The 12817-nt window shown below is 46.0% G+C and overlaps 2 protein-coding genes across 3 annotated transcripts in view; one reads left to right on the plus strand and one right to left on the minus strand.

Annotated features, from left to right (window-relative positions):
* Nucleotides 1–1865: 1865 nt before the first annotated feature.
* LOC116352724 (uncharacterized) lies at nt 1866–5465 on the minus strand. 2 transcript variants are annotated; one of them, XM_031814225.1, is made up of 3 exons: nt 5147–5465; nt 4375–4495; nt 1866–4068 (listed from the first exon to the last, which is right to left on the minus strand). In XM_031814225.1, coding segments are annotated over exons 1-3 (378 nt in total). In that variant the 5' UTR covers nt 5149–5465; the 3' UTR covers nt 1866–3813. The 2 variants fall into 2 exon arrangements, with proteins under 2 accessions (XP_031670085.1, XP_031670084.1); XM_031814224.1 differs by having other exon boundaries at nt 4595–5462.
* A 378-nt stretch (nt 5466–5843) lies between these two features.
* LOC109897427 (protein HID1) overlaps nt 5844–12817 on the plus strand; it is a 32612-nt gene continuing 25638 nt past the window's right edge. Inside the window, exons 1-3 of the mRNA XM_031814359.1 lie at nt 5844–5990; nt 7029–7178; nt 10496–10666. Coding sequence (XP_031670219.1) covers nt 5925–5990; nt 7029–7178; nt 10496–10666 — 387 coding nt within the window. The 5' untranslated portion in view covers nt 5844–5924. The remainder of the gene's footprint in view (nt 5991–7028; nt 7179–10495; nt 10667–12817) is intronic.

The following is a 12817-nucleotide window of genomic DNA, read 5'->3' on the forward strand; positions in this document are numbered from 1 at the left end:
GGATCTTTCACCACCATTCCTCTAACAGGTCACATCTCATTAAAGGGATCTTTCACCACCATTCCTCTAACAGGTCACATCTCATTAAAGGGATCTTTCACCACCATTACTCTAACAGGTCACATCTCATTAAAGGGATCTTTCACCACCATTACTCTAACAGGTCACATCTCATTAAAGGGATCTTTCACCACTATTCCTCTGACAGGTCACATCTCATTAAAGGGATCTTTCACCACCATTCCTCTAACAGGTCACATCTCATTAAAGGGATCTTTCACCACCATTCCTCTGACAGGTCACATCTCATTAAAGGGATCTTCACCACCATTCCTCTAACAGGTCACATCTCATTAAAGGAAACTTCACCACCATTCCTCTAACAGGTCACATCTCATTAAAGGGATCTTTCACCACCATTCCTCTGACAGGTCACATCTCATTAAAGGGATCTTTCACCACCATTCCTCTAACAGGTCACATCTCATTAAAGGGATCTTTCACCACCATTCCTCTAACAGGTCACATCTCATTAAAGGGATCTTTCACCACCATTCCTCTAACAGGTCACATCTCATTAAAGGGATCTTTCACCACCATTCCTCTAACAGGTCACATCTCATTAAAGGGATCTTTCACCACCATTCCTCTAACAGGTCACATCTCATTAAAGGGATCTTTCACCACCATTCCTCTGACAGGTCACATCTCATTAAAGGGAACTTCACCACCATTCCTCTAACAGGTCACATCTCATTAAAGGGATCTTTCACCACCATTCCTCTAACAGGTCACATCTCATTAAAGGGATCTTTCAGCGCTCCTCCTCCAACACAGGTCACATCTCATTAAAGGGATTTTTCACCACAATTCCTCTAACAGGTCACATCTCATTAAAGGGAACTTCACCACCATTCCTCTAACAGGTCACATCTCATTAAAGGGATCTTTCACCACCATTCCTCTAACAGGTCACATCTCATTAAAGGGATCTTTCACCACCATTCCTCTAACAGGTCACATCTCATTAAAGGGATCTTTCAGCACTCCTCCTCCAACACAGGTCACATCTCATTAAAGGGATCTTTCACCACCATTCCTCTAACAGGTCACATCTCATTAAAGGGATCTTTCACCACCATTCCTCTAACAGGTCACATCTCATTAAAGGGATCTTTCACCACCATTCCTCTAACAGGTCACATCTCATTAAAGGGATCTTTCACCACCATTCCTCTGACAGGTCACATCTCATTAAAGGGATCTTTCACCACTATTCCTCTGACAGGTCACATCTCATTAAAGGGAACTTCACCACCATTCCTCTAACAGGTCACATCTCATTCAAAGGGATCTTTCACCACCATTCCTCTGACAGGTCACATCTCATTAAAGGGATCTTTCACCACCATTCCTCTAACAGGTCACATTTCATTAAAGGGATCTTTCACCACCAATCCTCTAACAGGTCACATCTCATTAACACTGGGTTGCAGAGCTTAACACAGGTCATATCTCATTAACACTGGGCTGCAGACCCCAACACAGGACATATCTCATTAATGCTGGGCTTCAGAGCCTAACACAGGTCATATCTAATTAACGCTGGGCTGCAGAGCCTAACACAGGTCATATCTAATTAACGCTGGGCTGCAGAGCCTAACACAGGTCATATCTAATTAATGCTGGGCTGCAGAGCCTAACACAGGTCATATCTAATTAACGCTGGGCTGCAGAGCCTAACACAGGTCATATCTCATTGTTTTATACAATATCTTAATAAAGATTAAATAAAAAAATGTAAATGTCAAAGGGGACACGTCTCTATTGAAAATTCAGGCTAAGGTACAAAGATACAACACAAACCTGTTTCAAAACATCTTTATTTTCAAATGTAGATGAATTAAAAAAACAAAATCAAATCCAAAATTTCAATGGCAGGTAAGATGTCATGTAGAAATTCTTAATACAAAAAATAATGATAAAAATAAACCATATTTTCTGATATAACACTAAACTTAGTCTTGACTGAAAGAGGGACAGTTGTGCTCCTCCCCCACGAAGAGGACAGCAAATCCAACTTTGGGGGAAAGGGGCCTGTGAAAACACACAGCCTTATGGTCGGTGCTTTAAATACCTGGATGTTCACAGAGACTGGATCATACAGCAACCATCCAGCTGGATTCAGACTGGATCATACAGCTGGATTCAGACTGGATCATACAGCAACCATCCAGCTGGATTCAGACTGGATTATACAGCTGGATTCAGACTGGATCATACAACAACCATCCAGCTGGATTCAGACTGGATCATACAACAACCATCCAGCTGGATTCAGACTGGATCATACAACAACCATCCAGCTGGATTCAGACTGGATCATACAACAACCATCCAGCTGGATTCAGACTGGATCATACAGCAAACATCCAGCTGGATTCAGACTGAATCATACAGCAACCATCCAGCTGGATTCAAGTGGGTTTGTTTTGCAGCTAGGCCAGTTTCAGTGGCTTCAACCACTGAAACTTCCCTCAAGTCCGGGCTGAGGGAAGGTCTTCTTGATAAGAGGTGTTTGGGTAGTAAAGCCGTGTGCAAAGCTCACCCAAAAACAGGTCACAAAACAGCGGTTACAGTGCATTTTTATACAAGCTCAGTTAGATCCAAGGTCCCTTCTTCGTTACTGGTGTAGGCGAACATTTTCCTGATTAAGTTGCACTATGACCCTTGGTCCTGTTCAGTAGGGCACTGTTCAGTAGGACACACTGTAGTAAAACGTTGTGAAATAAAATTTTAACAAATTATTTTTATGGACAAGTCCAGGCATTCCCCTTTTTCAGTCCATTTGGTACCTAATAAACAAAACCCTGGATAGTTAAAGTACGTGATTGTTAGCCCCCTGTCAAGTGCGGAAGCAAACAAACCCTCACTGTTATTGATTCACGTACAGTACACCGTAACCTTCATAGTGCAGATTTCATTCAGTATATGACTACCCAAACCCAGTAACCCCTACACAGACCCTAAACCCCAGGAACCCCTACACAGACCCTAAACCCCAGGAACCCCTACACAGACCCTAAACCCCAGTAATCCCTACACAGACCCTAAACCCCAGGAACCTCTACACAGACCCTAAACCCCAGGAACCCCTACACAGACCCTAAACCCCAGGAATCCCTACACAGACCCAAACCCCAGTAAACCCTACACAGACCCAAAACCCCAGCAACCCCTACACAGACCACAAACACCAGTAACCCTGTACAGACACAAAGTTCCTGCAGCCCCTCCAATTTCACTCTCAAACATGGTACAAACCCAGACTGGTACTATGCAGCATGTAACCCAGACTGGTACTATGCAGCATGTAACCCAGACTGGTACTATGCAGCATGTAACCCAGACTGGTACTATGCAGCATGTAACCCAGACTGGTACTATGCAGCATGTAACCCAGACTGGTACTATGCAGCATGTAACCCAGACTGGTCTGGAACAACAAAAAAAGAGTCACAGGTCAGGATATTCCCAATTGGATCAAAGAGTTATTATTGCCAACAATATGAACAGGTTTCTTTTTACATTCTAAATGGATTGCCAAGTTTCAATAATACAGCAGGCCTGGACTAGCTAGTCTCCATCCAACGATATGCAGACAGCATAGAGCTGCTGTGATGTTATGGAAACAGGAGATGTAGAGGGGTAGTAGAGCTGAGTGAGTGATCCACCATGTAATGCTCCGGGCATGCCCAGGTTGTGGTCGGTCCTCTCCTGCCCCAGAGGCATGGCTGGAATGGGGGGAAATCATCATGCATCTCTGGGGTGGCCTCGGCACTGCAGACTCTCAAAGTGGGCCTCTCGTAGGATGCGGTTGATTTGATGGTACGAGACCAGGTTAGTGGGGTCAGCTAGCTCTGAGGAGAGAGCCGAGCTGAGGGGACTACATGGGCCAGGGGCGTAGGGTTGGGCCCCACTGAGGCTGTCCACAGCACACTGGCTACTGCTGCTGCTCCCCACCGCATGGTCCGGACTGCTAATCCCTCTGCTCTCACTGTTGGACAACTGGATGAGGAGATAGTGGCATTCAAGCATTAGCAAAAACACTACTGACTGACTATGGTTTCCTCATTCAGTGTCTGTTGACCTGTTGACAATAACACACACAGTAGGTTAACCATTTTAACAACACGTCTCAAGTGTAACAGCGGTAGGCCCAATGGCACTGTTAGTGAAAGTACAGGAAGGGAAGGTAGGCCTAAGAGTAGGCTGACACTAGGCTGCCGTTACCCCTAGCTGACAATGTACTGTTGGGGGGATTCACACAATATTGACAATGTAATGTCTCTTGTCATTGGCGCTCGTACGTACCTCCGAGTCCCAGGCATCCAGGCCCAGCTCAGGAGAGAGGGGGTTAGCTCCTCTGCTCAACCTTTTGGCCTTAGGCACCAGCTGGCCATTCTCCTCTTCCCCACCACTCCGCTGGCGTTTCCTTATAAGGGATTGAAAGACAAACGCATTGGAATCTAAGATACAATATACATACCCGACGGTGCAAGTAGCATGCAGATAAATAATGCAACGAACTCACCTGTTTTCAGTTAACATGTATTGATTGTATTGTCCTAATGACAGGCCTTGCAGCTGGTTACGTGTCGTGGGCAATATAACGTTAGGCTGCAGTGACGAGTTGTTTTTCACAGTCCCTGTTTTCGGCCTAGGCTACTCACAGTTTGATTACGTTTACGGCCCAGCAAGCTAATTAATTAGCGATCTAGCGAGTGTCCCACACAGTTGTTACAAGCCTGCTAAAACACATTATGTTGGTATTTTAAGTGCCATGAAACCAGCGTGTCGAATATATAGCTAACTAAGAAAGGGACAGACACTTGGCAACCTCACCCAAACATGACATTTGAACTACTTTATTACCAGCTAAGCTGTTTAGCTAGAAACGACCAAACAGTCAAAGCACCAAATCAATAATATAATGGTATACCTGCTGTTTTCGAAGTCAAATCATGGCTAGCAAAACGATAGTTGACAGACTATAACCAAGCTAGCAATTAGGTCACGTTAGGTTGATAGTTATCTAAAGTTAGCTAACATGTAAACAATGTAAGAGAAAGAAACCCGCCCTTACATTCGAGCTTTGAAGCTCAACGTTGCAAGGACCCAAACTATGCTGTCTAACGTTAACTTGCTAGCTACAGTAACGTTAGCCTTCTCGTATCACTGATCAAAACAACAAAAGGAGGTATCCTCGGTGTAGATAAGGGTCTCACAGGTCAGATTATCCTGCTAGACAATGCGATGTGTGGTGAAGAAAGACAAATATATTGATTGAAAGCTACATTTGAACAATATCGCCGGTATCAACGCCCTAACATCTATGTAGCTGGTTAGCTAGCTCACGAACCTCTGCTGTTTACATGACACCGCGACTGCGCAGTACAGACAGAACGTTGACAGGAGATACCACATGGTGTCGCTGTTTCCGGTACCGTCTACAACCAGTACAGACACTCATTCAATGATCGATACAATTTACAATATCTTATTGTTACATTTATGCATATTGTAACCAATTATATCAATATTATAACAGTGATTTCAATCAAAGAGATTGTATAGAATAAAACCCCGATTGTATTGTAAATTGCATTCCATTAATATATTTTTAAAATGATAACCCTAAATGATTATGATATTATACTAGGTACAAGGGTTCCCTGTATAATATGTATTACATTTGACCGTATGATAGGCATAGTGATTATTGTACTCTTGAAGAACCCGGAAGTTTAGAGCCCAGTGTAAAAGGCTAGCCAACCAGTGACGTCAAGCGGAGGAAAGAGGTGAACAAGATTAGTAGGGATTCACGGCATCAACAACGCTGTAGTATATAAAGGAATATCAAAATGGGTAACACCGATTCTAAACTGAACTTCAGGAAAGCAGTGATACAGCTGACAACCAAAACACAGGTTGGGTACCTTTGGAATATTTATTATAGGCCAACGCTGAGAAATAGGAAAATATTTGAGTATAAATAGAGCGATCACAGAAAGAGCGCAATAGCTGGTTGTATATCACTAGGACGGATAAGTGCTCTATTGGAAAACAAAAGATAGGGTCTGCATATAGTCCGTCGATGTTTAATGCATAGGTCTATATTGAGATATTTCTTTAAAAAATATATTGTCCCGCACGTCATGAAATGCTTGGCGTATTTGATCATGCGTTATGTTAGGTTATAATCAAATCCCCCGCATATGACACGCTGCTGTTTTAAAACTCTCATATGATTTATCCTGTCCTATTGTTATTCTGGGATGTTTCTATTTTGCATTAGGTTTCTATGTTATACACAAACACCCCCTTTTCGCTGTTTAATAGTCAATGTCTATTCACTGTCTGCATGATCATAACGCCCTTGTGCAGACCTTATCATCGGCGACATGAGAAACAGGCAGCATAGTTTTTAGCCAAGTAGACTACTTGTTGTTTAAAATGTAACATTTTTTGATTTGGATTCTTATAGATCACCGATAACGCATATCTTATTCGATGGTCAAATGACGTAGGGGTCCTTTCTCCCACCGCCCACAGATGTGGCAGGTGTTCTGTTATGTGCAGAGATTAGAGCAGCTCATATTTCCTTTTGCTGTATAGACTAACAGCAATTAGGAAGAGATAGGTTGTTATGTTGCATCATCTGCTAACTTGTGTTGACATGAAAGCTAGTTATTAGAATGAGGTGACATTATTCTCATGATATGTTTATTTCTATTATTCTAGCCCTCTTGCTCCAATCTGATATATTTGTTGATTCTGAATGCATTTGTTGTGTGATTTGATATTCATTATATTACATTACCCTATTGCTTTCTATGACACTGTTATACATGCTGTTTTTACACCCAATGTAATAGGTTATCATTAGTCAGATTGGAGCAAGCCTAGACGAACCCAATGGGTGGTGGGAAATGTAGTCTAAAAGCAGATACATGCATTTTCCACAGCCAGTGGAGGCCACAGACGATGCCTTCTGGGACCAGTTCTGGGCTGACACTGCCACCACTGTGCAGGATGTTTTTGCCCTGGTGCCAGCCGCAGAGATCCGAGCTGTTCGGGAGGAGTCCCCCTCCAATCTGGCAACCCTCTGCTATAAGGTAGAAGGATGATGATAAGGAGGATGTTATGGAAGTGGAACTGCACTGGGCTGCAGCAGATGAACCAGAAAGGTTTCTCAGACACAGATTTAGCCTATACTCATGGACTGAAAATATCTTTCAATAGAGATTCTCCACTGAGAATGTTTTTTAGAACTGGACTAGGCTTAATCTGTCTGGGAAACCTACAAAAACTGTTAGATACGCACTCTAAGACTAAACACATTTATTTTAGGTACTGGATGCAAGCTGTACTAACATCAAGTGCATTCCACAGAGATATTGTTCTGAAACTTTGCAGCTTTTATTGAGTAGCTGTCTGACTGGCAGAGGCGTCTGTCAGGGAGTCAGGGCCCGCTGCTCCTGGATGCAGGAAAGAAGCAAGGCGTCCTCCCTTCCCGTCGCCGACTCGCTGCTTCCTTTATAAACTGCCTATCAGAAACAAAACAGACCTACTGTTGGGGCTGGGGGGCTCTCTAATGGAACAGGACAGACTGTTGGGGACTGGGGGGGCTCTCTAATGGAACAGGACAGACTGTTGGGGCTGGGGGGCTCTCTAATGGAACAGGACAGACTGTTGGGGCTGGGGGGCTCTCTAATGGAACAGGACAGACTGTTGGGGCTGGGGGGCTCTCTAATGGAACAGGACAGACTGTTGGGGACTGGGGGGGCTCTCTAATGGAACAGGACAGACTGTTGGGGCTGGGGGGCTCTCTAATGGAACAGGACAGACTGTTGGTGCTGGGGGGCTCTCTAATGGAACAGGACAGACTGTTGGGGCTGGGGGGCTCTCTAATGGAACAGGACAGACTGTTGGGGCTGGGGGGCTCTCTAATGGAACAGGACAGACTGTTGGGGACTGGGGGGGGGGGGCTCTCTAATGGAACAGGACAGACTGTTGGGGCTGGGGGGCTCTCTAATGGAACATGACAGACTGTTGGGGACTGGGGGGCTCTCTAATGGAACATGACAGACTGTTCGGGACTCTGGGGCTCTCTAATGGAACATGACAGACTGTTGAGGACTGGGGGGCTCTCTAATGGAACATGACAGACTGTTGGGGCTGGGGGGCTCTCTAATGGAACAGGACAGACTGTTGGTGCTGGGGGGGCTCACTAATGGAACAGGACAGACTGTTGGGGACTGGGGGGGGGGGGCTCTCTAATGGAACATGACAGACTGTTGGGGCTGGGGGGCTCTCTAATGGAACAGGACAGACTGTTGGGGCTGGGGGGCTCTCTAATGGAACATGACAGACTGTTGGGGCTGGGGGGCTCTCTAATGGAACAGGACAGACTGTTGGGGCTGGGGGGCTCTCTAATGGAACATGACAGACTGTTGGGGCTGGGGGGCTCTCTAATGGAACAGGACAGACTGTTGGGGCTGGGGGGCTCTCTAATGGAACAGGACAGACTGTTGGGGCTGGGGGGCTCTCTAATGGAACAGGACAGACTGTTGGGGACTGGGGGGGGGGCTCTCTAATGGAACAGGACAGACTGTTGGGGCTGGGGGGCTCTCTAATGGAACAGGACAGACTGTTGGGGCTGGGGGGCTCTCTAATGGAACAGGACAGACTGTTGGGGACTGGGGGGGGGGGCTCTCTAATGGAACAGGACAGACTGTTGGGGCTGGGGGGCTCTCTAATGGAACATGACAGATTGTTGGGGACTGGGGGGCTCTCTAATGGAACAGGACAGACTGTTGGGGCTGGGGGGCTCTCTAATGGATCATGACAGACTGTTGGGGACTGGGGGGCTCTCTAATGGAACATGACAGACTGTTGAGGACTGGGGGGCTCTCTAATGGAACATGACAGACTGTTGGGGCTGGGGGGCTCTCTAATGGAACAGGACAGACTGTTGGTGCTGGGGGGGCTCACTAATGGAACATGACAGACTGTTGGTGCTGGGGGGCTCTCTAATGGAACATGACAGACTGTTGGTGTTGGGGGGCTCTCTAATGGAACAGGACAGACTGGCTGGCAACGTTCTTATCTCTTGCTCGCTAGCTAGCCAACTACGGCTAACTTATAGTCACATCAAAAAGTGCAGCCAGAATAACAGCAAAGTAGCTGCATTTACATTTGTTTAAGCTGTTTTCTAGTGACATTTAATTGGAAACATCCATAGCAATAAGCTACTGATGCGCAATTTCACCTGGCATAGAAAATGTGCTCACTCGTCAGGACACTGCAAACTAGCTGCACTTCATTTTGTTTGACCTGTTTTCAATTGACATTTCTTTGTATATATCTATAAAAATGATGCTGATTCATGATTTTGACTGGCTGAGAAACGTTGCCTGCCTGTCTGTCTTGTCCCGACTCCCAACATGTTCATTACAGTGGGACAACTGGAGATCGAATTTGAATAAATAAACAATGTTTCAAATGTCGGCTAGACAGACAACAAGGTTTATACAAATCTCCACTGTTTAAAACTAAATGTTAGCCATAAAGAAATGTGAGATAACGTCTAGATGCTTTTTATAGTAGAGATCAAGTTGATACATTGCTTGGCTGGGCTGATGAGACAGTGGTTTGCACAGTCAGATGGAACAGAGTAAATAGGCATTTTAACGGCATTTTAACGTCAGATTTAGCCAGTAGTAACTTGTGGAATAGACACCGGCTAGAATGCGGTTTTAACCAATCAGCATTCAGGATTAGATCCACCCATTGTATAATGTCTGTGTTCTGTAACATCATGAATGTGTTCTGTAACATCATGGCTGTGTTCTGTAACATCATGGCTGTGTTCTGTAACATCATGGCTGTGTTCTGTAACATCATGGCTGTGTTCTGTAACATCATGGCTGTGTTCTGTAACATCATGTCAGTGTTCTGTAACATCATGGCTGTGTTCTGTAACATCATGTCAGTGTTCTGTAACATCATGGTGGTGTTCTGTAACATCATGGCTGTATTCTGTAACATCATGGCTGTGTTCTGTAACATCATAGCAGTGTTCTGTAACATCATGGCTGTGTTCTGTAACATCATGGCTGTGTTCTGTAACATCATGGCAGTGTTCTGTAACATCATGGCAGTGTTCTGTAACATCATGGCTGTATTCTGTAACATCATGGCTGTGTTCTGTAACATCATGGCTGTGTTCTGTAGGCACAGCATGAGAGAAAACAGAGTGGAACAGAGAGGTACTACCAGAAAATGACCAGGCCATGTCTCTCCCCCAGGCCATCACTCCCCCAGGCCGTATTTATAACACCAAGGCCATCTCTCCCCCAAGCCATATCTCTCCACCAGGCCATCTCTCCCCCAGGTCATATTTATAACATCAAGGCCATCTCTCCCCCAGGCTGTAGAGAAGCTGGTGCAGGCAGCAGAGTCAGGATGCCCCTCGGAGAAGGAGAAACAGATCGTTCTGAACTGTAGTCGTATGCTGACCCGCATCCTCCCCTACATCTTTGAGGACCAAGACTGGAGGGGCTTCTTCTGGTCCACAGTGCCTGGTGCTGGAAGAGCTGTGGTGAGTGTAGGGACCTCTTCTGGTCCACTGTGCCTGGTGCTGGAAGAGCTGTGGGGAGTGTAGGGACCTCTTCTGGTCCACTGTGCCTGGTGCTGGAAGAGCTGTGGGGAGTGGGCGGTGGGTGTGTGGGAGTAAAACATAGGAGTATACTGTATGTAGACTTGGCTACGGTTTGAGATACACTTACAGCACAGATGTAAGATCTTAATTTGATCACCCTGTTGCAGAATAGCGTTTTTGCAATGCAGTAAATGTTTTATTCGTAGTGTATTTGTGGTTTAAAAAGGCTTCTGAAATGTGTCATTTCCACGTTGCAAATTTCTGACTTGATTTTCCCTTATGAAAAATATATCAACCCTTACAAACATGTCCATTAATTATAATCCACATAATAAATCACATTTCCTGTTGCTGCAGGATTATGTTCCTGCTGTAGTAAACTGGCTCAAATGACCGTAAACCCTTATTATAATCGGGCGGCGTGATTTCATCTGCGCAGTGCTCTTGCACTATGAAAATGTTGCCCGCAGTGAGATTTGAAATGATCATCCCTATGGCTGCAGATCAGTGTAGGCTAACCTCTTATTGCAGCTAACACCCACATACTGTAGCTGCTGCAAGCACCAGTGTTTTGTCCCATATTCCACAGATACTAGCCTGGTCTCAGATCTGGGACCAGGCTAGACAGACTCTACCCACTGTTCCATTTTACAAACGCTTCATGGAAGATGTTAGTAAAAATACCAGTCCTGTTAATTTGTCATCTCAACATGAATGAGTCTTAGATGTCTATAGTCCCTGCACTGCAGCCAAGTGAGACTGGTGGATATGTGGGAGGAAATTGGCTTCGGTTGACAACAAAAAAAATGAAATACTTCATTCATCTGACTAATTAGTTTCCTCATTCCAGTAGATGGTATGTTTCACCCACAGTACACCATGGTTGTGTTCATTTGAGCACACAGCGTTTTCTTATTGGACAAGTGTAGGTAGAGTCCCTGGCAGTTCCTCCATCAGCTGCCTAAGGAACACAACACAGAAATACATCATGATGATGAGAGAAAAACACATCTCCCAGGTGCATATTCTACCTCTCCTGATTACATTTGTTTCTTCCTACATGGTAAGATAAGAGGAACTAGACTTCTAAAAGTTCAGTAGAACTCTAGTTCCTCATTAGACATTCAGAAATGTCAGGATGATTTGGCAAACAATTAATTCAGAGGTTTCTGGGTTTACTTTTCATCAGAATGAAAATAACATGAAAATGGAAGTCATTGTCAGTGCTGTTACCGAAGATGTTTCTGTTCACTATAGAGGGTAACAAAGTGTAGAGGGGTTTAATGTTGTCCCCTCATCCTCCTGCCCCCCACCATCTCATCCTCCTGTCCCCTCATCCTCCTGCCCCCCACCCTCTCATCCTCCTGTCCCCTCATCCTCCTGCCCCCCACCCTCTCATCCTCCTGTCCCCTCATCCTCCTGCCTCCCACCCTCTCATCCTCCTGTCCCTCCCATCCTCCTGTCCCCCACGCTCCCGTCCCCCACGCTCCCATCCTCCTGTCCCCCCATCCTCCTGCCCCCACCCTCTCATCCTCCTGTCCCTCCCATCCTCCTGCCCCCCATCCTCCTGTCCCCTCCATCCTCCTGTCCACTCCATCCTCCTGTCCACTCAATCCTCCTGTCCACTCTATCCTCCTGTCCACTCCATCCTCCTGTCCTCCCCATCCTCCTGTCCACTCCATCCTCCTGTCCACTCCATCCTCCTGTCCACTCCATCCTCCTGTCCACTCCATCCTCCTGTCCCTCCCATCCTCCTGTCCACTCCATCCTCCTGTGCCCCCATCCTCCTGTCCACTCCATCCTCCTGTCCCCTCCATTCTCCTGTCCACCCCATCCTCCTGTCCACTCCATCCTCCTGTCCCCATCCTCCTGTCTCCTCCATCCTCTTATCCACCCCATCCTCCTGTCCACTCCATCCTCCTGTCCCCATCCTCCTGTCTCCTCCATCCTCTTATCCACCCCATCCTCCTGTCCACTCCATCCTCCTGTCCCCCATCCTCCTGTCCCCTCCATCCTCTTATCCACCCCATCCTCCTGTCCACTCCATCCTCCTGTCCCCCATCCTCCTGTCCCCCATCCTCCTGTCCCCCA

The sequence above is a fragment of the Oncorhynchus kisutch genome, unplaced genomic scaffold (genome assembly GCF_002021735.2).
Source record: "Oncorhynchus kisutch isolate 150728-3 unplaced genomic scaffold, Okis_V2 Okis06b-Okis10b_hom, whole genome shotgun sequence".
NCBI classification, from domain to species: Eukaryota; Metazoa; Chordata; class Actinopteri; order Salmoniformes; family Salmonidae; genus Oncorhynchus; species Oncorhynchus kisutch.